The following is a 23,108-nucleotide window of genomic DNA, read 5'->3' as shown; positions in this document are numbered from 1 at the left end:
GGATCTCTTTTGCTTTTCCTGACTGGACTCTCCTTTTATGCAACCAATGACGGAGTCCTCAGCTCCATTGATGCAGCCACTCCAGTCCATGTCAACTCTGTCAGAGTTTGCCAGCTTTCTGTGCACCCTCACTCTCACTTTCTTTGGAGCTTAATGTGTTTCCCATAGCCAGACTACCTAGAACCCAAATAGTAACTGTTGCTCCCTATTCTAAGGAGGCTTATACTTCTTCTCCTGACTCTGAAAGTGAGGAATTTGTCTTGCCATTGAGATTGTTTAGATCATCTTACAGATCTTTGAACACTGAGATCTAAAGGTCAGGACTGGCTATTTTATAGGGAAGTCCTGGCATGGGGTCCCCGTCATAGATGGCTCAACCTATGCAGTAGCCTCTCTGACCTTAGTGGTATTGGGCTGCTCCAAGAGACTGTAGACCTCCATCATGGTCATGCTCATTCTCTAGGAGGAAGTATCCTACTCCCCTGCGACTGGAAACCTCTACTTGACATCCTATTACCATCCCTCAACCCTCTGGACCCCATGGAGGAGGGAGAATTAATGGAGGAAACCTTATCTTCCTCACCATCTTTCTTCATCTTCACCATGTGTAGCTGTAACTCCAGAGTCCTTTTCTCCCCAGAAGACTTCATAGGTTTTCAGATTCTCATGAGGAGTGTGGCCACTTCTCTAGAGGTGCAGGTGGAACTTGTGCACAAGAATCTGCACATTCTCCTAGATATTTTTCCATATGTGCACCACGATCACGAAGGCAAATTCTCGTGAAGAAAGAAAGCTGGTTGGCGCGCATTCAATTCTATCAAGGATGTTCTCCAAGGAAAAATCAACAGGGCAACACATGCCAACCTTTTCAACTCAATAGTACTGCCGGCAATGTGGTACGGCTGCAAAAATGGGCGCTGACGAAGATAGTTTGTCACAGAGAGGACGATGGAAAGAAGAATTCTGGAAATTTCAATCTGTGACCGAGTCCCCAATGAAGTGATGAGACAGCAGAGTGGAAATCAGTGGACTGCAGCTGTTACTGAGTGGTATCCATGGGAACTGAAACAACCACTCGGCCAACCCCCAAAGAGATGGGAAGATTTTATCATGAAAAGGCATGGTTGCACAGGGAGAAGGAAGGCCAGGATAAGAGAGGAATGGAAGACATTATGATTGGTGCAATCTAGATGAGGGCTGAAGGACCAATTGATCAAGCTCCTGCCTCAGGAAGGACTCGGCTTCCCATCAATGAAGCCACTGAAAATTCTCCTGCACACACTAACCTCTGTACCTCCTACAGCCAAGCATGTGGGCTGTTCATTCTTCGGTGGTCACAGCTTCTAATGAGCAGTCCCATCAATCCCACCATAAGGCCGCTCTTCTGGATAAGGAATTTAAAAGGCTAGATTCCTACAGCTGAAAGGTTTATTCCACTGCTACTCTTCAAATGATTAACTAATTATCAGGCTCTTGTGTCAAAATATAGTTTTATTTAATTTCTCTGCGGTTTTTAAATTTGCTGACAAGTTGCCAGAGGCATATAAGGAATAGTTTTTAGCTTTGGTTTCCGAGGGATTTTTTACAGCTCGTACATCCCTTTGGGTAGTAACAGACACCCCTGATACACAGCCTTGTGTTCCATAGTCACTACAATCTTCATGCAGAACACAATAGAAAACTTAAATGTTGAGATCCCAAACTATATTCTACTAAAACAGATGACACTTGGACTCTCCTGCAATAATTCGTTTGTTAAGAGTTTATGCGCCAGTTACAAAGAGGAAACTGTTTAGGCCACAAACTTATTCCAGACTTACCCTGCTATCTTCACTGTGCTGCATGGATGGGAGATGCTCTACGGTTGACTTACCTTACTCTTCTCGGGGAGCTTGAGTACCGTAGTTGTTCGGACAGCGCTCTGCTGTTGATTTAGCGAGTCTTCACTAGACCCCCGCATTGATTGCAGCATTGTCGATCTCCCTGGTAGTGAAGACAAGCCCTTAGAGAAGGTCTTCCCTTCCCATTCCCAATACACCTTCTCCCTGTATTTTCGGGGACCCTTCTCACAAGGTGGTGTTTCTTCAGGAAGTTCAATCTCTTCAAGAATTGGGAACAATAGAAGTTCCTCACCTCAAAACAGGAAAAGGCTTTTATTCCTGGTACTTTCTGATCCTAAAGAAATCTTATGGTGTCTGGTCCATTCTAGATCCATGAAAGCTGAACTATTTCATCAAGACAATCAAGTTCAGGATGGTCACCCTCGCTTCTGTTATCCCTTCCCTGGAGATTGGTATGCTGCCCTTGCCTTACAGGACTCATACTTCCATGTGGTGATACCCCCTTGCCCCTTTCTAGAAGAGGAAAAATTACTTACAGGAATCTTTGTGTGTCTTAAATGTCTGGGGATTTTTTTCTATAGGAGGTGTGATATGTTCTTGGTTTGCCATCTGGGCAACCTCTTCTATATGGATTCCTAAGCTGGAATCGAAGGAAAAAATGTGCATATGTTTTGTGCATTTAGGAGGTAATGGGTATGATTACTTTTTGCTCTTGATAGAAATTGACCCTGAGTTGCTTGTGGCTGGAGCATGCTCTGTTGAGCAGTGCCTTTGAGCCACCTACAGGTGTTTTTAGTGGGCCAAGAATCCAAAACCATGGGAGTTCTCCAAGTGACTTGTACTGGAGGCATGAGGCCCAGAGTGAGAATCCTTCCAGATCTTGCCTGTGACTCCGTTTCTTTGAAGATAAGGAATGTTTCCTTCTGGGCTGAGATAAGCATAGAAAATGTCATCCTAAAAGGACACCATCTTCGAAGTTTCATTAGTAACTCTAAGAGCAATATTGACTAGATCATCTTGACCTGTGGCATTCACTATCTGTGAACATCCTTTGATAGTTCAATATGTATGTACAGTGAGATAACTAATTAGTACAATCTTTATCTGTACTTATATGCAGAGGGGTGAGTTATGGTTTCCATGGGATCCATTGCTCTGAATTTCCTTTTGACATATTTATTTTATTCATTTAAATTCTCAACCATAGCACTGCATTGATGTAGTTTCTCCGTTACATTAATATGTTTACCAAGCTGTTAAGTCCGGTTCTGTTCTTTTGAGTTCTGCTATGGAGGCAGAATCCAACCTGTTTGCTATACCTGAGTAAATGACTATTCACCCAACAGTCCTGTAAAATTTCTGCCTTTATTTAGCAGGAGAGTCAATTTACTCTCTCAATATTAGTTTTTGTAACACTTGGTTAGTTTTACTAGTCATATAACGTCATACTGGAAAGATCAAGACAAGCGGAATTTGTTTTGTTTCACCGGATAAATAGTGTGAATTATGGATTTATAATACCTTGCAGGAATTCTGCTGCAAGTCAGTGAGAACGGAGTCATTGTGACTTGTGCAGCTTCCAGATACCTGAGATGTAACTATAATCTACATAATTCAAAATGTTTGTTTGAACCATATAGACAAAGAACCTTGAAACAAACATAAACTCATTCCTTTACATAGGCCCAACACAAGATTAGGGTTACCATTCGTCCGGATTCCCCCGGACATGTCCGGCTTTTTCGGGTTAAAAATAGCGTCCGGGGGGAATTTGTCAATGTCCGGATTTCTCCTCCTCCCCCCTCCCATGCAGAGCGTGCGCGCGCTTACAAAGCAGCCGGTGCTCCAAAAGCCAGAGCCAGAGCCCTGCTTGCACTTCCCCCTCCTCCCTCCTGAAACTTGACACCACTCCCTTCCTCTCCCTCCCTGCACTCACAGATCGCCGGCTGTTCGTCTGGAGCTCCGACCCTGCTGCCCTCCCCCGCTGTCGAGCGCGCTGCTCTGCAGCACAGTAAGGGGGCCAGGGGCCAGAGAAGCGGCAGGGAGGTTCGGGGGGTGGGGGGTAGTCAAGAGACAGGGAGCAGGGGGGAGGGTTGAATGGGTCAGGGAGTTCGGGGGGGGGGCTGTCTGGGGGTTGGGGGTGTAAGGTTTTGGGTAGTCAGAGTACAGGTGGGGGGGTCTCAGGAGGGGGCAGTTAGGGGACAAGGAGCGGGGGGGTTTGGGAGTTCGGGGGAGGGCTGTCTGGGGGTTGGGGGTGTAAGGTTTTGGGCAGTCAGGGTACAGGTGGGGGGGGTCTCAGGAGGGGGCAGTTAGGGGACAAGGAACAGGGAGTCTTAGGTAGGGGGTGGGGTTCTGGAGGGCAGTTAGGAGCAGGGGTCCCAGGAGGGGGCAGTCAGGGGACAGGGAGCAGAGGGGTTTAGATGGGTCAGGAGTTCTGGGGGGGGCTGTCAGGGGGTGGGGGTGTGGATAAGGGTTGGGGCAGTCAGGGGACAGGTAGGGGGATAGGGTCCTAGGGGGCCAGTTAGGATGTGGGGAAGGTCTCAGGAGGAGGCAGTCAGGGGACAAGAGGCAGGGAGGCTTAGGGAGGGGGTGGAGTCCTGGGGGGCAGTCAGGGGACAAGGAGTGGGGGGGAGGGTTGGGGGTTCTGAGGGGGCAGGAAGTGGGAGGGAGTGGAAGGGGCAGGGGCGGGGCTAGGACAGGACGGGGGCGGGGCTCCTCCCGTCCTCTTTTTTGATTGTTGAAATATGGTAACCCTACACAAGATGCCACTTTCTGCTCTGTTCCTCAAAATGGATATCTGTAGCTGCTGACTCATCTTCCCTCCCTCCTCCTCCTTCCCTCTTTGTTAACCACTGCCAGACTCGTTTTTTTATCTCTTGCTCCAGCAAATCATTAGTGCTGCTGGAAGGTTTTGCTACTCTTATACCTTTGATTTGGCAGAGTCTTGCAACTTAAAAAACTGTCACACCCATTAATTATAAACCTTTATTTATATGGATTGGAAGGGGTTTAACACTATATCTGTATGTTGGTTTATTGAGGATTGAATTTTTTTTAAGTACTCCAAAGCATCGGAATTGCTGGAACATAAAGAATTACAAGGTTTTGGCAGACTTGTTAAGAGTGGCTATGGTAACACTAAGTTGTCCCATTTTTAAGACCTTGCTTCTGTACCTTCTACAAAACTTGGCACATTCAACATTTTATACAAAGTTAAATTTCCCACTGTAAAGTTGTCCAGTTACTAAGAGGTTTCTGGTGGTTAAAATGGGACACTGGAAAGTGGAAATTGGGCTGCCTAATTCAGATACACAAGTCCTGATTTTCAGAGGTGCTGACTGCTACAGCTCCCATTGGCTTCAGTCTTGGGTGTATGGGGCACCTCTTGAAAATTGAAGGTTAGATTTCTAAAATTGGGTACCCAAAAAATTGAGGCTAACATTGAAAATTTGGGCTTTATCATTGCTGTATTTCTGTGGTTTTTTTTCCCCTCGTCCATCTGTAAAATGGGAATAATACGTGTCTTTGTAAAGTGCTCTGAGATCTTCTAATGAAAGTGCAAAGTTATATAAACTCTAATTTCAAAGTAACCGTTATTATGAAGTGCTATTTCTTCAGCTCTGTATAAATGAGTCATGCTGTTATGAATACTTAGTTTAAAAACTAGAGTAAAGGTAGTCTCATGGTGTACTTACTGAGGACCAAATCAGGGAGGGTAGCGTGGAATGCAAGTGCTTGCTAAGACAGCAGTGGGAGGCAGTGTTGCTGTCCCTTGGTGAAAGTGAGCAGGAGAGAGACTTGGCCATAGAGAGACAACAGAAGAATAAACACCGCTTTGCGCTTTCTTGATCAGTTAAGAATAGCCATCTTGTACCCACTGGTTAGTGAACATAAGAATGACCATAGTGGGTCAGGTAAATGGTTCATCAGTCCAGTATCCTGTCTTCTGACAGTAGCCGGTGCCATCTGCTTCTGAGGGAAGGAACTGAACAGGGCAATTTATCGAGTCATCCAGTCCTAGCTTCTAGCAGTCAGAGTTTATGCATCCCCAAAAAGCATGAAGTTGTATCTTTGACAGTCTTGACTAATAGTCATTGATGGACCTATCCTCCATGAACTTAACTAATCCCTTTTCAAACCCAATTATACTTTTGGCCGGCACATCATCTCCTGGCAATGAGTTCTACAGGTTGACTGTGCGTTTGTGAGAAGTACTTTTTTGTTTGTTTTAAACCGACTGCCCGTTAATTTCATTGTGTGACCCCTGGTTCTTGTGTTATTGACTGAATAAATAACACTTCCTTATTTGCTTTCTCCACACCATTCATCGTTTTATAGCCCTCTGTCAGATCCCTCCTTAGACATTTTCTTTTCTAAGATGAACAGTCCCAGTCTTTTTAATTCCTCTACGTATGTAAGCTGTAGCGTATTGTTACCCTTCACTGTATCTTTTCCAATTCCAGTATATCTTTTTTTGAAATAGGACAACCTGAAATGTATGCAGTATTCAAGGTGTGGGTGTATCATGGATTTATGTAGTGGCATTATGATATTTTCTGTTTTATTTTGTATCCCTTTTCTAATGGTTCCTAACATTCCGTTTAGATTTTTTTGACTGCCGCTGCACATTGAGCAGATGTTTTCAGAGAACTATCCACAATGACTTCAAGATCTTTTCCTTGAGTGGTAACAGCTAATTTAGACCTCATCATTTTATATGTATAGGTGGGATTATGTTTTCCAATGTGCATTACTTCGCATTTATCAGCATTGAATTTCATCTGCCATTTTGTTGCTCAGTCACCCAGTTTAGTGAGATCCCTTTGCAGTCAGCTTTTCATTTAACTAGCTTAAATAATTCAGTATTGTCTGCAAACTTTGCCACCTTATTGTTTACCTCTTTTTTCTGATCATATATGAATATATTGAACAGTATATATTTGCTATATTTACCTTTGTCCATTGTGAAAACTGTCTATTTATTTCTGCCCTTTGTTTCCTATCTTTTAATCACTTACTGATACATGAGTGCAATTCAGGCTGGATAAAAATTGATGTTTTTTTAAAAAAATTAAAAAAGATGAAAAAAAAATCAGATTATGATCACCTAGATTAAGGCCTAAATTTACTATATTTAAGGTAAATTATTTTAATAGATTAATGTCCAGGCAGTACATGTTTACTGCTAAAGTTTTAAAGAGAATCAGTTCACTCAACTGGTGAAAGTCACTGGCTAAGCATTTGGAACCAGCTTTTGACTGCAGTAGCCTCTTCTGCAGGTGCAGAGAGAATATTTTCTCAATTTCAGTTTATTCCAATAATTCAGTTCAATACTTGTTTATTCAAAGTTAAGAAAGTAATTGGAACTTTAAAAAATAACAGGAAAGCTTGTTTTTCTCTTTCAGTCTGAATAAGAACTATGTGTGAAGTTAGTATCTTCTAGTTCTAAAATTTTGAAGAACATAGGTGACCAGGAACAATCAGTTCAATTTACTGAATACAGTAAAAACTTCTATGGTTGAATAAATTAATTTTATATTTTGATAAACAACTGTATGTATCCAGCACATTTAAAGTAGTTTTATTTAATAAAAAACAATTTTAAAATACTAATTTTATGCATTTTAATTCCAATTTCTGTCCAAATGCAGCTTTACATAAATCATGAGCAAAAAAAAATTATAATAGTTTAGTAGACAAGAAATGCATCATTCACCATTTTCTAAAAAAAAATAAAAAATAAGACACTAAATAAATGTATATTAAGTTATGTAATTGCTTAAATGACTGTGTATAGACATAATATATCCTCCTGGGTAGCAAAACAGAAATAGCAAATTATACCGTGCAACTGGAATCAAACTTTCTTTAGGAAAAGAACTTCATTTTAATAATTTTTTTTTTGCATTTGAATTTAATCATGATTTAAATCGGCAAATAAGAAACCTTGATTTAAATCAATCCATTCTGGTGCTATTCCTATACTAACAGATCTCACTGATCAGTGCTCCATTTTAATCTACTTAAAAGACTTGGAGGGCAGAGAGGACTTTCTAGAGGAGTGTATCTCATTCTGAGCTGTAAATTTTATATTAGATGAATTGCCTGGCACCCCAAGGGTGTCGTTGTGTGTTTTTTTTTTTTTGTTTTTTTTTTTAATTCAGAATGGTTCCAGTGTGTTTGCAAACAAAAATTGGAGAGGGACAGAAAGTATTTTTCTTCATTATTTAAAAATATCTTGTACGTTATTTTTAAAAAATGTGTCTGGTGTCCAAAATGGCTTTGTGTGGAAAGACAGTTTCCCTGCCAAGTGTTGACTGAGTGTTCTTGTGGGTGAGGTAATATCTTTGATTGGACCAACTTCCGTTGGTGAAATGGACAAGCTTTTGAGCTCAACAGAGCTCTTCTTCAGGTCTGGTAAATGTAAATTTTGATTTGAGAGTATTAAGCCTTTAAAAGTTTACTTCTTGCATATGTAATGCATTTTGTACACTTTTGTTTTGTGAAGTGTCTGCCTTAGGAGGTGGCAAACTTAGTTATGCATTGAGAAATTGAGATTGTGTGTGTTTTCAATACTGAAAACTCTGTGCTGAGTGCATTAAAATTCCCATTTGAAGCATTGGGGAGCCTGATTCCATTGGAAAATAATATGTGATGGGGGCAGAGTTTCCATAACAAACTCTGCATCTTGTCTAGAGTGCTGGGATAGAGACAATGCCTGTGTTGGAGCAAGAGGTACGGCGACTGAGGATAGAGCAATATAAATCTGCAGTTCCACAAAAGTTATTGTCTCTGATAAGGTGGAAAGGTATTGTCTGGCAAAACATTTCCATGTTAGGGAATTACTTGTTCTTTCAAAAAGTAGGAATTTCCATAAAAAATCATTGTGTTCAAATGTCAGAAAGTGACAAAGTTAAGGTCGAACACTCTTTACTCTGCACTCCTGTGCATATGAATTAGTATTTATGATGTAATGAAGGACTATATTCTATCTTGTAAATAGAACGATTTTTTTTCTACAACCTTAGGTAAACAGTAGTATTTTTTTTTTTTTTAGTGCTGCATATGCTAGAGATGAAAAGCACATATGAAAAATATGCCACTGTCATAACTATAAAGGGAAGGGTAACAGCTCTCCTGTGTACAGTACTATAAAATCCCTCCTGGCCAGAGACTCCAAAATCCTTTTACCTGTAAAGGGTTAAGAAGCTCAGGTAACCTGGCTGACACCTGACCCAAAGGACCAATAAGGGGACAAGATATTTTCAAATCTTGGGCGGGGCGGGGGAAGGCTTTTGTTTGGGAAGTTGTTCGCTCTTGGGACTGAGAAGGACCAGACATCAATCCAGGTTCTCCAAATCTTTCTGAACAAGTCTCTCATATTTCAAACGTGTAAGTAAACAGCCAGGCAAGGCGTGTTAGTTTATCTTTGTTTTCTCAACTTGTAAATGTACCTTTTGCTAGAGTGTTTATCTCTGTTTGCTGTAACTTTGAACCTAAGGTTAGAGGGGGGTCCTCTGAGCTCTTTAAGTTTGATTACCCTGTAAAGTTATTTTCCATCCTGATTTTACAGAGATGATTTTTACCTTTTTCTTTAATTAACAGCCTTCTTTTTAAGAACCTGATTGATTTTTCCTTGTTTTTAGATCCAAGGGGGTTGAATCTTGATCCACCAGGAGTTGGTGGGAGGAAGACGGGGGATGGTTAATTTCTCCTTGTCTTAAAATCCAAGGGGTTTGGATCTGTATTCACCAGGGCATTGGTGAAGAGTCTCTCAAGGCTACCCAGGGAAGGGAATTAGCTTTGGGAGTGGTGGCAGCGACCAGATCTAAGCTGGTAGTTAAGCTTAGACGTTTTCATGCAGGCCCCCACATTTGTACCCTAAAGTTCAAAGTGGGGAAGCAGCCTTGACAGCCACTAATTATTATTGCACAATACTTTATAAATTAAGTATAACATGGAGTAATAATGAAAATTTGCTGGAATGCATAGGCTATATAGAATGAAGTTTTTTTTTTTTTTTTACAAGTTGCTATTTGAGTTACCAAGGTTACAGAAACAATCTGTTGATATTAGGGAGGTACCAATTGCAGCTCCATATTTAAGATTGAGTTGAGTGTTGTACTTAAAGCAGGAATTCAGCTTCTTTACTATGTATAAAAATTAACATATTAGTTCCAAAATTTCAGTACTTATTGAGTATAACATGAATTTTCTAAGAATTTATAAGTTACTTCAATAAATGTTTTGTTAGTTAAAATTAATTAAAAATGGTCTTTCTCAGGAACTTTTCAGTGGCCTAAAATGTTTTTTTTTCTGTTAACGATGTTAATAATGGAATAACTCAGACTGTTCAGACTTCTCATATAGTTAATACTTACTGAAATGTTGTGCATACATTAGAAATTTTTTTTTTTTTTAAATAGGAATTATTGGTAATTTTTCCCTGTTGTTCTTTAGAACCAAAAGTATCTGCTTAGGCAGAGACAGATGAATAGGGTTCTCCTTTTGAGAAACTCTCCAAAAACGTCCCTCTGTCAAAATGGGAGTAGTTCCCTTTTGTTCTTAATAGAACTGAGACCATAAACTGCCCTTTCCAAAGATGGCTACTGCCTTCACTTTTGTTTCTTTCTGCCTCCTGATAGCATAGGAGACAATTATCTTCCCTGAGAGTTGGTTGTCTTCATTCCAGTTTGGAAATATGGGAGAGGTGTGGCAATTTGAAAGACGGCCTCTTGTGTGAGGGCAGTCCCTAGCCTCAGTTCCATTAAGAGGAATGGAAAGTGGTAGGCATTTTGAAAGCCACCAGTTCTTTGGGTTTCTCTGCGGAAGATGTGTGCCAGCCTTTGCAGAAAGAAAATCTTTGTTATTAAAAATAACAGCAAAAAATAACCATTAATCCTAAATGTTTTTGTCAAAAATATTAATTGCACTCAATCTGCCCAACAGGGAGGGAAGGAAATTGTGTGAATACACATCCATGTTGAAGAATGTAATGAGTAGAAGAGGGTTGGGGCATCTGGGGTGTGTGCATGAGTTCAGGGGAATATAGAGGGTTCATGCATGACATTTTTAATGTAAGAAAAACAAGAAAAATTTCCCCATGGAGAGGAGGATGAAAAAATCTATCTTCAGAAATTATTTCAATTTAATCAGAAACTTTAATCGTCCTGATGGCTTTATGCTGTCACTACAAGGCAGAGTTAAGGTGGTTTGTGGTACATAACTAACTGAATTTCTATACCTCAAAATGTTTGGCTTTCTTTTAAGTTTAATCATAAATCTGAATTTTCCATGTTTGTTTTTGAGACATTTAACATCTGTATAATTAATTTTAATTTAAGTTACTGATGTAATTATCACAGATTGGGAATATATATCTAAGAGAGGTGAAAACATTATCTACTATATTTGATAAATACTGTGTGATGAGGTGATTAGACCACATTGCTATACAAGAGTGTAGAATTAAGGGCCCCCATGAAACCTTATTTTTGACTTTTCTTGACTTTTGAGTGTTCAACTTTAACATTTTTGTAACAGTTTTTACTTTTTAATGGAAGTAATTATATTTGAGCATACAGCAGATTTGAGTAAGGGTGGAGTGACTTTTTTCATTTGCAAAATAGACCGTCCTTCCTTTGTGACATTTTGGGGCTCACCCTGACCAGTAAGGGTTCTGTCAGCCCCTGCCTTGTAACCCTGAGTGTCTTCTTGCTATGGCTCAGACACTAATACCAGTAGCAAACTTAAGACCATTAAGATCTCACCCTAGCTTCCACCAACCTAATTCTCCTGGCAGGCTCATCATCCCTGAAGGTGTGAAAAAGCCGCTCCCTCCCTCCCCAGTATCAGTTCATTTTTGGGATACACTCCTCACAGTTTGCACAACAGAAACTGGTTTGGGGTAAAAGTAAAAAAAAAAAAAAACTTAATAGAAAAAGCATAGATTCAAAGATGAAATAGTAAGGAAAAGCAAACACACACAAGTTACACAGAAAATAAACATAAAAACTTGGGCTTTACACTTGTACGTTACCTAAATTCACTTTTCTAATACAAGTTACCCATTGCCTCTGCACAGTTTCCCAATGGCCCCACTGTCCTATAGGGGATCCACTGTTTCACGGACTATACCCTGCTTAGATGTTGGCCCTCAGTTTTTTGGATTAAAAACCCAGACCCAAGCCTGTTTTTAAAATGTCTTTTCTCTTGTCTTTGTGACTCATAGTTATTCAGAGTGGGAAGAATTCTCTTCTTTCTTAGTTTTCCAAGACTATGATTTTCTTTACATTTTCAAGTTGTTTCAGTGTTTTCCCATTAACTTGAATGGTCCACTGTTCTCTTCCTGGCTGAACAGTGGATGGGTATTTGAAGTTGGTTTCCTGTAAAGTATTGGCATAGGAATCATAAGAACATACTGGGTCAGACCAAAGGTCCATCTAGCTCAGTATCCTGTCTTCTGACAGTGGCCAATGCCAGGTACCCCAGAGGGAATGAACAGGTAATCATCAAGTGATCCATCTCCTGTCGCCCATTCCCAGCTTCTGGCAAAAAAAGGCTTAGAGACACCACCCTTGCCAGGATGGAACTATCTTCCATGAACTTATCTAGTTCTTTTTTGAACCCTGTTATAGTCTTGGCCTTCACAACATCCTCTGGCAAAGAGTTCCACAGGTTGACTGTGCATTGTGTGAAAAAATACTTCCTTTTGTTTGTTTTAAACCTGCTGCCTATTAATTTCATTGGGTGACTCCTAGTTCTTATATGATGAGGAGTAAATAACACTTCCTTATTTACTTTCTTCACACCAGTCATGATTTCATAGACCTCTGTCATATCCCCCTTAGTTGTCTCTTTTCCAAACTGAAAAGTCCCAGTCTTATTAATCTCTCCTCATATGGTAACCGTTCCATACCCCTAATCATCTTTGTTGTCCTTTTCTGAACCTTTTCCAATTCCAATGTATCTTTTTTGAGATGGGGTGACCACATCTGCACGCAGTGTTCAAGATGTGGGTGGACCATGGATTTATATAGAGACAATATGATATTTTCTGTCTTATTATCTATCCCTTTCTTAATGATTCCCAACATTCTATTTTATTTTTTATTTTTTGACTGCCTCTGCACATAGAGTGGCTGTTTTCAGAGAACTATCCACAATGACTCCAAAATCTTTCATAGAATCATAGACTTTAAGATCAAAAGGGACCATTATGATAATCTAGTCTGACCTCCTTCACAATGCAGGCCACAGAATCTCACCTACCCACTCCTGTATCAAACCTGTGTCTGAGCCATTGAAGTCCTCAAATCATGGTTTAAAGTTCAGGGTGCAGAGAATCTTCCAGCAAGTGACCTGTGCCCCACGCTGCAGCGGAAGGCGAAAACCCCCCAGGGCGTCTGCCAATCTGCCCTGGAGGAAAATTCCTTCCCGACCCCAAATATGGCGATCAGCTAAACCCTGAGCATGTGGGCAAGACTCACCAGCCAGACACCCAGGAAAGAATTCTCTGTAGTAACTCAGATCCCACCTCATCTAACATCCCATCACAGGCCATTGGGCATATTTAGTCAAAGACTAATTAATTGCCAAAATTAGACTATCCCATTATACCATCCCCTCCATAAACTTATCAAGCTTAGTCTTGAAGCCAGATACATCTTTTCCCCCACTACTCCCCATGGAAGGCTGTTCCAGAACTTCACTCCTCTGATGGTTAGAAACCTTCGTCTAATTTCAAGTCTAAGCTTCCTGATGGCCAGTTTATATCCATTTGTTCTTGGGTCCGCATTGGTACTGAGCTTAAATAATTCCTCTCCCTCCCTGGTACTTAGTCCTCTGATATATTTATAGAGAGCAATCATATCTCCTCTCAGCCTTCTTTTGGTTAGGCTACACAAGCCAAGCGCTTTGAGTCTCCTTTCATATGACAGGTTTTCCATTCCTTGGATCATCCTAGTAGCCCTTCTCTGAACCTGTTCCAGTTTGAATTCATCCTTCTTAAACATGGGAGACCAGTCCTGCACACAGTATTCCAGATGAGGTCTCACCAGTGTCTTGTATAACGGTACTAACACCTCCTTATCTCTACTGGAAATACCTCACCTGATGCATCCCAAGACCACATTAGCTTTTTTCACGGCCATATCACATTGGCGGCTCATAGTCATCCTGTGATCAACCAATACTCCGAGGTCCTTCTCCTCCTCTGTTACTTCCAACTGATGCCTCCCCAGCTTATAACAATAGTTCTTGTTATTAATCCCTAAATGCATGACCTTGCACTATTAAATTTCATCCTATTACTATTACTCCAGTTTACAAGGTCATCCAGATCTTCCTGTATGATATCCCGGTCCTTCTCTGTATTGGCAATACCTCCCAGCTTTGTGTCATCTGCAAACTTTATTAGCATTCCCACTTTTTGTGCCAAGGTCAGTAATAAAAAGATTAAACAAGACTGGTCCCAAAACCGATCCCTGAGGAACTCCACTAGTAACCTCCCTCCAGCCTGACAATTCACCTTTCAGTACGACTCGTTGTAGTTTCCCCTTTAACCAGTTCCTTATCCACCTTTCAATTTTCATATTGAGCCCATCTTTTCCAATTTAGCTAATAATTCCCCATGTGGAACTGTATCAAATGCCTTACTGAAATCGAGGTAAATTGGATCCACTGCGTTTCCTTTATCTAAAAAATCTTTTACCTTCTCAAAGAAGGAGATCAGGTTGGTTTGGCACGATCTACCTTTTGTAAAACCATGTTGTATTTTGTCCCAATTACCATTGATCTCAATGTCCTTGACTACTTTTTCCTTCAGAATTTTTTCCAAGACCTTGTATACTACAGATGTCACTGACAGGCCTGTAGTTGTCCGGATCACTTTTTTTCGCTTTCTTAAAGATAGGAACTATGTTAGCAATTCTCCAGTCATACGTTACAACCCCTGAGTTTACAGATTCATTAAAACTTCTTGCTAATGGGCTTGCAATTTCATGTGCCAGTTCCTTTAATATTCTTGGATGAAGATTATCTGGGTCTTCTGATTTCGTCCCATTAAGCTGTTCGAGTTTGGCTTCTACCTCAGATGTGGTAATATCTACCTCCATATCCTCATTCCCATTTGTTATCCTACCATTATCCCTAAGCTCCCCATTAGCCTCATTAAAGACTGAGGCAAAGTATTTGTTTAGATATTGGGACATGCCTAGATTATTCTTAACCTCCGCTCCATCCTCCGTGTTTAGCAGTCCCATTTCTTTATTTGTTTTCTTCTTATTTATATGGCTATAGAACCTTTTACTATTGGTTTAATTCCCTTTGCAAGGTCCAACTGTACATGGCTTTTGGCCTTTCTAACTTTATCCCTACATGTTCTGACTTCAATAAGGTAGATTTCCTTGCTGATCACCCCCATCTTCCATTCCTTGTAGGCTTTTCTGCTTTTTCTTAATCACCTCTCTGAGATGCTTGCTCATCCAGCTTGGTCTACAACTCTTGCCTGGTTGCTAACTAGATGCAGTTAATTTAGACCCCATCATTATACGTATAGTTGGGATTATGTTTTCCAATGTGCATTACTTTGCATTTATCAACATGGAATTTCTTCTGCCATTTTGTTGCCCAGTCACCTAGTTTTGAGAGATCCTTTTGTAGCTCTTTGCAGTCTGCCTGGGACTTACAAAACTACTCAAGATAGTTATCTGCAAATTTTGCCACCTCACTGTTTACCCCTTTTTCCAGATCATTTATGAATATGTTGAATAGGACTGGTCCCAGTACAGACCCCTGGGGAACACTGCTATTTATCTCCCTCCATTCTGAAAACTGACCATTTATTCCTATCCTTTGTTTCCTAACTTTTAACCAGTTACCAATCCATGAGAGGACCTTCCCTCTTATCTCATGACATCTTACTTTGCTTAAGAGCCTTTGGTGAGGGACCTTGTCAAAGGCTTTCTGAAAATCTAAATACACTATATCCACTGGATCCCCCTTGTCCCCATGCTTGTTCCCCCCCCCCCCCGCCCCCGAGGGCCATCTTGCTGCTTAATTGTTACATTACCCACAGCTGATGCTGTAGTTGCATCATGGTTACAATTTTCTCTCTCTCTGGTGATGCAACTACACGCACACATTCTTTAGATTAATATATGCATGTGTGCATAATATATATTACCATAACCTGTATACATATCGGCTAATGGCCATCAATTTCAGAATGTTATGAGCTTTCATAAAAGACCTTACTTGACGTGTTTTTGTACACTATAACATTACATACAACCAGTTGAGTCAGTTGTTTATTCTTTGGGATTCAGAGACCCCCTGTCCTCCCCTAGAAGTTTCTGGACCCTGGTTGTCACAGTCAAATATGAATAAGTTGTGAGACGCTGGAAAATGAAGTTAGTTTGTAGCAAAAGTATTAAGTTTTTTCCTTAGCTTTTAAGTGATAAAAGAAAATATTTACTTAGTAGCATGTGTTAAACAGGGACAGAACTATAAGTAAGACTGCGAGTTTGTCATGGAAGTCGCAGATTCCATGACTTTCTGTGTGCTCTGTGACTTCTGCAGCAGCCGGTGCACCTGGCTCAGTGCAGCTTAGGCAGCTCCTGCACCCGGTGCATCAGGCACTGCTGGGGCAGTCTCGGGCCCCCGCACCCTCCACCCAGCAGCAGCAGAGTTTGGGTGTAGGAGGGGACTGGGGCACGGAGCGGGGTGAGAGGGCTCTGGGCGGTGCTTACCTGGGGGACTCCCCGGAAGTGGCGACATCCCCCTTACTCAGCTGCTAGATGGATGCATGGCCAGTCAGCTCTGTGCACTGTCTCTACCTGCAGGCAACCGCCCCCACAGCTCCCATTGGCTGGGACAGGTCATGGACAGGTCACGGGCCATGAATTTTTGTTTACCCGTGACTAAAATGTAGCCTTAACTATAAGATAATACAAGTAGTGAAGTGTAACCGGGAGTAAACATAAAAATGGGTTGACATAGGCTATTAAAGATCATTCTAAGTATCTGTTTCATGAAGCGTAAATAGTTGAGAATTAAAAGAAGACACAAATTAATGTTAAGGAAAGAAAGCATCAGTTTCTGCCCCCTTGTCTTCCCCAACTTATCTGATGATGTCAGTTCCAGATGTTTATTCTCATTGCTTTAACTGTTAAGGGAACGGCTTCACAGCAAATGGGTGCTAAAAGCTTATTTGAAATTTTTAAATTTTCCTTTAAAGTATTGTAAGGGCAGATATTTTTCAATGAAGTATCACAGTCAATTTCACCCAACTAAGGGTATGTCTGCACTATAATCCAAAGTGTGATGGCCACAAGGGTAGAGATACCTGTACTAATATAGCTAAAAATAGCTATAGTTTAGATGTGGCAGTGTGGACTGTACAAGGGCCGAGGATCGAGAGTACTTACTTGCATTCCTAGCCCATGGTGAAGCCTGATCTGCTATTTTTAGCCATGCTAGTGCTGGTAAAGTTAGCAAAGGTATCTCTTCCTGTGCTGCAGTCACCGTTGAGATTGCAGTGTAGGTGTATGCTGAGTCTCAAGAAGCAGCATGGTCTAGTGCAGGGGTAGAATCATAGAATATCAGGGTTGGAAGGGACCTCAGGAGGTCATCTAGTCCAACCCCCTGCTCAAAGCAGGACCAATTCCCAACTAAATCATCCCAGCCAGGGCTTTGTCAAGCCGGGCCTCTAAAAAACCTCTAAGGAAGGAGAGTCCACCACCTCCCTAGGTAACCCATTCCAGTGCTTCACCACCCTCCTAGTGAAATAGTGTTTCCTAATATCCAACCTAGACCTCCCCCACTGCAACTTGAGACCATTGCTCCTTGTTCTGTCATCTGCCGATCTTTGGCACGCGAGCTAATTTTCCAGTGGCACTCACACTGCCTGGGTCCTGGCCACCAGTCTAGGGGCTCTGCATTTTAATTTAATTTAAAATTAAGCTTCTTAAACATTTTAGAAACCTTATTTACTTTACATACAACAGTAGTTTAGTTATATATCATAGACTTATAGAAAGAGACCTTCTAAAAATGTTAAAATGTATTACTGGCACGCCAAACCTTAAATTAGAGTGAATAAATGAAGACTCGGCACACCACTTCTGAAAGGTTGCCGACCCGTCGTCTAGTGGACTAAGCAAGGTATTGGGAGACAAACTTCTCTGTACCTCTGTTTTCTCAGATCTGAAATGATAGCTGTCTACTCATTTCATGTGGGTGTTGAGAGGATTATATAAGTGTTATAAATTATGGTTAATGAAATCTTCTTTCAGTTAATTTTGATCCTTTTTCCTTTAACTTATTTTAGGAGAATGACATCTTCCTGGGCTGGGAAAAAGGAGCTTACAAGAAATGGGGAAAGAGTAAGAAGAAGTGTTCTGATCTAACACTAGAGGAAATGAAAAAACAGGCAGCTGTCCAGTGTCTTCGCTCTGCTTCTGATGAAGTAAGTTTGGATTATTTAATTGATTTTTTTAATAGAGTAATGCTCTTCAAAACTGGCTATATTAACTTAAGGTGTTTAGCCTTTTAATAAGTGGACTTCTTACTTGGGTTAAATTATTTAATTAGTTGCCTTAGGTGTCTGTGAGAGCTCTATGTCCCTGTATGATGACTGAATCTGTACCCAGATTTCATACATGTATTGAAGCCTTCTATAGTATGTACTGTGTGACATGTTGTTCGATCTACAAGCCTCAGCTGTTCTTGCCAGGGTTCTTGCCCAGGCCTCAGACACCTCTGAAGTCTCTGCACTGCCTATATAGCAGTAGACTTACATAATGACACTTTTTAAAAAAAAATCTTAAGTTTCACTTTGTAGTTAAAGATATACACCAGCACTGGGGAATGGACTAGCTGGCTCTTATAGCTCAAAGAGTATTCATGGCTGTGTTTTTTTTCAGTGATGAGCAGTGTCCCTGATCTTTCATGTCATTTCCATGAACAAGAAAGGAATTACTTGGTGGTTCTGTCTCTGAGGGTATGTCTACACTACGAAATTAGGTCGAATTTATAAAAGCCAGTTTTATAGAAATCTGTTTTATACAGTCGATTGTGTGTCCCCCCACATAAAATGCTCTAAGTGCATTAAGTCGGCGGACCGCGTCCACAGTACAGAGGCTAGTGTCGACTTCCGGAGCGTTGCACTGTGGGTAGCTATCCCACAGTTCCCGCAGTCTCCGCCGCCCATTGGAATTCTGGGTTGAGATCCCAATGCCTGAATGATGCAAAAACAGTGTCGCGGGGGGTTCTGGGTACATGTCGTCAGGCCCCTCCCCCTCCGTCAGAGCAATGGCAGACAATCGATTCGCGCCTTTTTACCTGGGTTACCTGTGCAGACAACATACCAAGGCAAGCACGGAGCCCGCTCAGCTCAGCTCACCGTCACCATATGTCATCTGGGTGCTGGCAGACGTGGTACTGCATTGCTACACAGCAGCAGCTAATTGCCTTTTGGCAGTAGACGGTGCAGTATGACTGGTAGCCATCATCGGCTATCTGGGTGCTGGCAGACGTGGGGCTGCATTGCTACACAGCAGCAACAGCTTCTTGCCTTTTGGCAGTAGATGGTGTATTACGATTGATAGCCGTCATCGTCGTATTCCTCAGTGAGTTCGGTCAGAGGCACCTGGGCAGACATGTTTTGTCTCCTGGAGACTCAGTCCTGCCGGCAATCCTATTGAACCGTCTTGACGATGATGGCTAGCAGTCGTAGTACAGCATCTTCTGCCAAGCACCCAGAAGATGCCGATGGCTATCAGTCATGCTGCACAGTCTGCTGCCAGCTTAAGATGTAAAAAATAGATGGACCAGATTTGTTCTGTATTCATTTGCTTCCCCCTCCCTCTGTGAAATCAATGGCCTGCTAAACCCAGGGTTTTGAGTTCAATCTTTGGGGGGCCATTCTGTGTGACAGTTGTTTGTGTTTCTCCCTGATGCACAGCCACCTTTGTTGATTTTAATTCCCGTACCTGTAAGCCATGTTGTCACTCGCCCCTCCCTCCCTCCGTCAGACAATAGTTTAGCGCCTTTTTTTCAGCCCAGACGCCATAGCACTGGGATCATGGAGCCCGCTCAGATCACCGTGGCAATTATGAGCACTATGAACACCACACGCATTATCCTGGAGTATATGCAGAGCCAGAACACACCAAAGCAAAACCAGGCGAGGAGGCGATTGTGGCAATTGCAGCGCGGCAATGAGAGTGATGAGGAAATTGACATGGACATACACCTCTCACAAAGTACAGGCCCCAGCAATGTGCAAATCATGGTGTTACTCGGGCAAGTTCATGCCGTGGAACGCCGATTCTGGGCCCGGGAAACAAGCACAGACGGGTGGGACCACATCGTGTTGCAGGTGTGGGACGATTCCCAGTGGCTGCGAAACTTTCGCATGCGTAAGGGCGCTTTCATGGAACTTTGTGACTTGCTTTCCCCTGCCCTGAAGCGCCAGAATACCAGGATGAGAGCAGCCCTCATGTTGAGAAGCGAGTGGCGATAGCCCTGTGGAAGCTTGCAACGCCAGACAGCTACCGGTCAGTCAGGAATCAATTTGGAATGGGCAAATTGTGGGGGCTGCTGTGATCCAAGTAGCCAACGCAATCAAAGACCTGCTGATATCAAGGGTAGTGACTCTGGGAAAGGTGCAGGTCATAGTGGATGGCTTTGCTGCAATGGGATTCCCAAACTGTGGTGGGGCAATAGACGGAACCCGTATCCCTATCTTGTCACCAGAGCACCAAGCCACCGAGTACATAAACCGCAAGGGGTACTTTTCAATGCTGCTGCAAGCCCTGGTGGATCACAGGGGACGTTTCACTAACATCAACGTGGGATGGCCGGGAAAGGTACATGATGCTCGCGTCTTCAGGAACTCTGGTCTGTTTCAAAAGCTGGAGGAAGGGACTTTCTTCCTGGACCAGAAAATAACCGTTGGGGATGTTGAAATGCCTATCGTTATCCTTGGGGACCCAGCCTACACCTTAATGCCATGGCTCATGAAGCTGTACACGGGTAGCCTGGACAGTAGTCAGGACCTGTTCAACTATAGGCTGAGCAAGTGCCAAATGGTGGTGGAATGTTCATTTGGATGTTTAAAAGCGTGCTGGCGCAGTTTACTGACTCGGATAGACCTCAGGGAAGCCAATATTCCAATTGTTATTGCTGCTTGCTGTGCGCTCCACAATATCTGTGAGAGTAAGGGGGAGACATTTATGGTGGCGTGGGAGGTTGAGGCAAATCGCCTGGCCGCTAATTACGCGCAGCCAGACTCCAGGGCGGTTAGAAGAGTACAGCAGAGTGCGGTGTGCATCAGAGAAACTTTGAAAACCAGTTTTGTGACTGGCCAGGCTACGGTGTGAAACTTCTGTTTGTTTCTCCTTGCTGAACCCTCCGCCATTCCCTCCCCCCTGCCCCCGGTTCACTCTACTTCCCTGTAAAGTAACCACCCTCCCCTCCCCCCTTCGAGCACCGCTTGCAGAGGCAATAAAGTCATTGTTACTTCACATTCATGCATTCTTTATTAATTCATCACACAACTAGGGGGATAACTGCCAAGGTAGCCCGGGAGGGGTGGGAGAGGAGGGAAGGAAAAGGACACACTGCAGTTTAAAACTTTAACACTTATTGAAGGCCAGCCTTCCGATGCTCGGGCAATCATCTGGGGTGGAGTGACTGGGTGGCCGGAGGCCCCCCTACCGCGTTCTTGGGCGTCTGGGTGACGAGGCTATGGAACTTGGGGAGGAGGGCTGTTGGTTACACAGGGGCTGTAGCGGCGGTCTCTGCTCCTGCTGCCTTTCCTGCAGCTCAACCATACGCTGGAGCGTATCAGTTTGATGCTCCAGCAGCCAGAGCATCGACTCTTGCCTTCTGTCAGCAAGCTGACGCCACCTATCCTCTTCAGCCCGCCACTTGCTCTCTTCAGCCCGCAATTCAGCCCGTCACCTCTCCTCTCGTTCATATTGTGCTTTTTTGCACTCTGACATTGACTGCCTCCACACATTCTGCTGTGCTCTGTCAGCGTGGGAGGACATCTGGAGCTCCGAGAACATATCATCCTGAGTCCGCCATTTTCTCCTTCTAATCTTCACTAGCCTCTGTGAAGGAGAAACATTTGCAGCTGGTGGAGGAGAAGGGAGAGGTGATTAAAAAAGACACATTTTAGAGAACAATGGGTACACTCTTTCACGTTAAATTTTGCTGTTCACATTAGACAGCACATGTGCTTTCGTTACAAGGTCGCATTTTTCCTCTTCTATTGAGGGCCTGCCGGTTTGGTGTGAGAGATCACTCACACAGTGCCAGGCAACAGATTTCGGCTTGCAGGCAGCCCTGGTAAGCCACAGTCTTGGCTTTTTTAACCTTCTTAACATGTGGGAATGGTTTCAAACAGTAGCGCCCTCATTTCCCATACCAAGCACCCGTTGGGTTGGCCATTTAAAATGGGTTTGCAGTGTAAAAGGAGGGGCTGCGGTTTCCAGGTTAACATGCAGCACAAACCCAACCCCCCCCCCCCCCCCCCCACACACACACCCAATTCTCTGTTCAGCTGAGCAGGAACAGGCACCTCTGAATGTCCCCTTAATAAAATCACCCCATTTCAACCAGGTGACTGTGAATGATATCACTCTCCTGAGGATAACAGAGAGATAAGGAACGGATGTTGTCTGCATGCCAGCAAACACCGGGACCATACACTGCCATGCTTTGTTATGCAATGATTCCAGACTACGTGCTACTGGCCTGGTGTGGTAAAGTGTCCTACTATGGCGGACGGGATAAGGCAGCCCTCCCCAGACACCTTTTGCAAAGGCTTTGGGAGTACATGAAGGAGATCTGGAGATGTCCCTGGAGGATTTCCGCTCCATCCCCATACACGTTAACAGACTTTTCCAGGAGCTGTACTGGTCGCGATTGCCAGGGCAAATTAATCATTAAACATGCTTGCTTTTAAACCATGTGTAATATTTACAAAGGTACACTCACCAGAGGTCCCTTGTGTGCCCTCAGGGTCTGGGAGCATGCCTTGGGTGAGTTCGGGGGTTACTGGTTCCAGGTCCAGGGTGATAAACATATCCTGGCTGTTGGGTAAACTGGTTTCTCCGCTTCCTTGCTGTGAGCGATCTTCATTGTCTTCATAATCATCTTCCTCGTACCCCGAACCCGCTTCCCTGTTGCGTGATTCTCCATTGATGGAGTCAAAGCACACGGTTGGGGTAGTGGTGGCTGCACCCCCTAGCATGG

At 42.8% G+C, this 23,108-nt stretch overlaps 1 protein-coding gene across 5 annotated transcripts in view; it reads left to right on the top strand.

Moving 5' to 3' along the window:
• Positions 1 to 23,108, top strand: part of KIAA0232 (KIAA0232 ortholog) — a 111,880-nt gene that overhangs the window by 39,855 nt on the left and 48,917 nt on the right. For 3 of the 5 annotated variants that reach the window (XM_054029030.1, XM_054029031.1, XM_054029033.1), the window contains exon 3: positions 18,172 to 18,309. In XM_054029030.1, the coding sequence (XP_053885005.1) occupies positions 18,172 to 18,309 (138 nt within the window). Of the gene's footprint in view, positions 1 to 18,171; positions 18,310 to 18,766; positions 18,844 to 23,108 lie in introns of all 5 variants that reach the window. The other 2 variants (XM_054029034.1, XM_054029035.1) reach the window with 1 other exon arrangement.

The sequence above is a fragment of the Malaclemys terrapin genome, chromosome 5 (assembly GCF_027887155.1).
Source record: "Malaclemys terrapin pileata isolate rMalTer1 chromosome 5, rMalTer1.hap1, whole genome shotgun sequence".
NCBI lineage: Eukaryota > Metazoa > Chordata > Testudines > Emydidae > Malaclemys > Malaclemys terrapin.
This window is presented reverse-complemented; position numbering and strand designations above follow the sequence as displayed.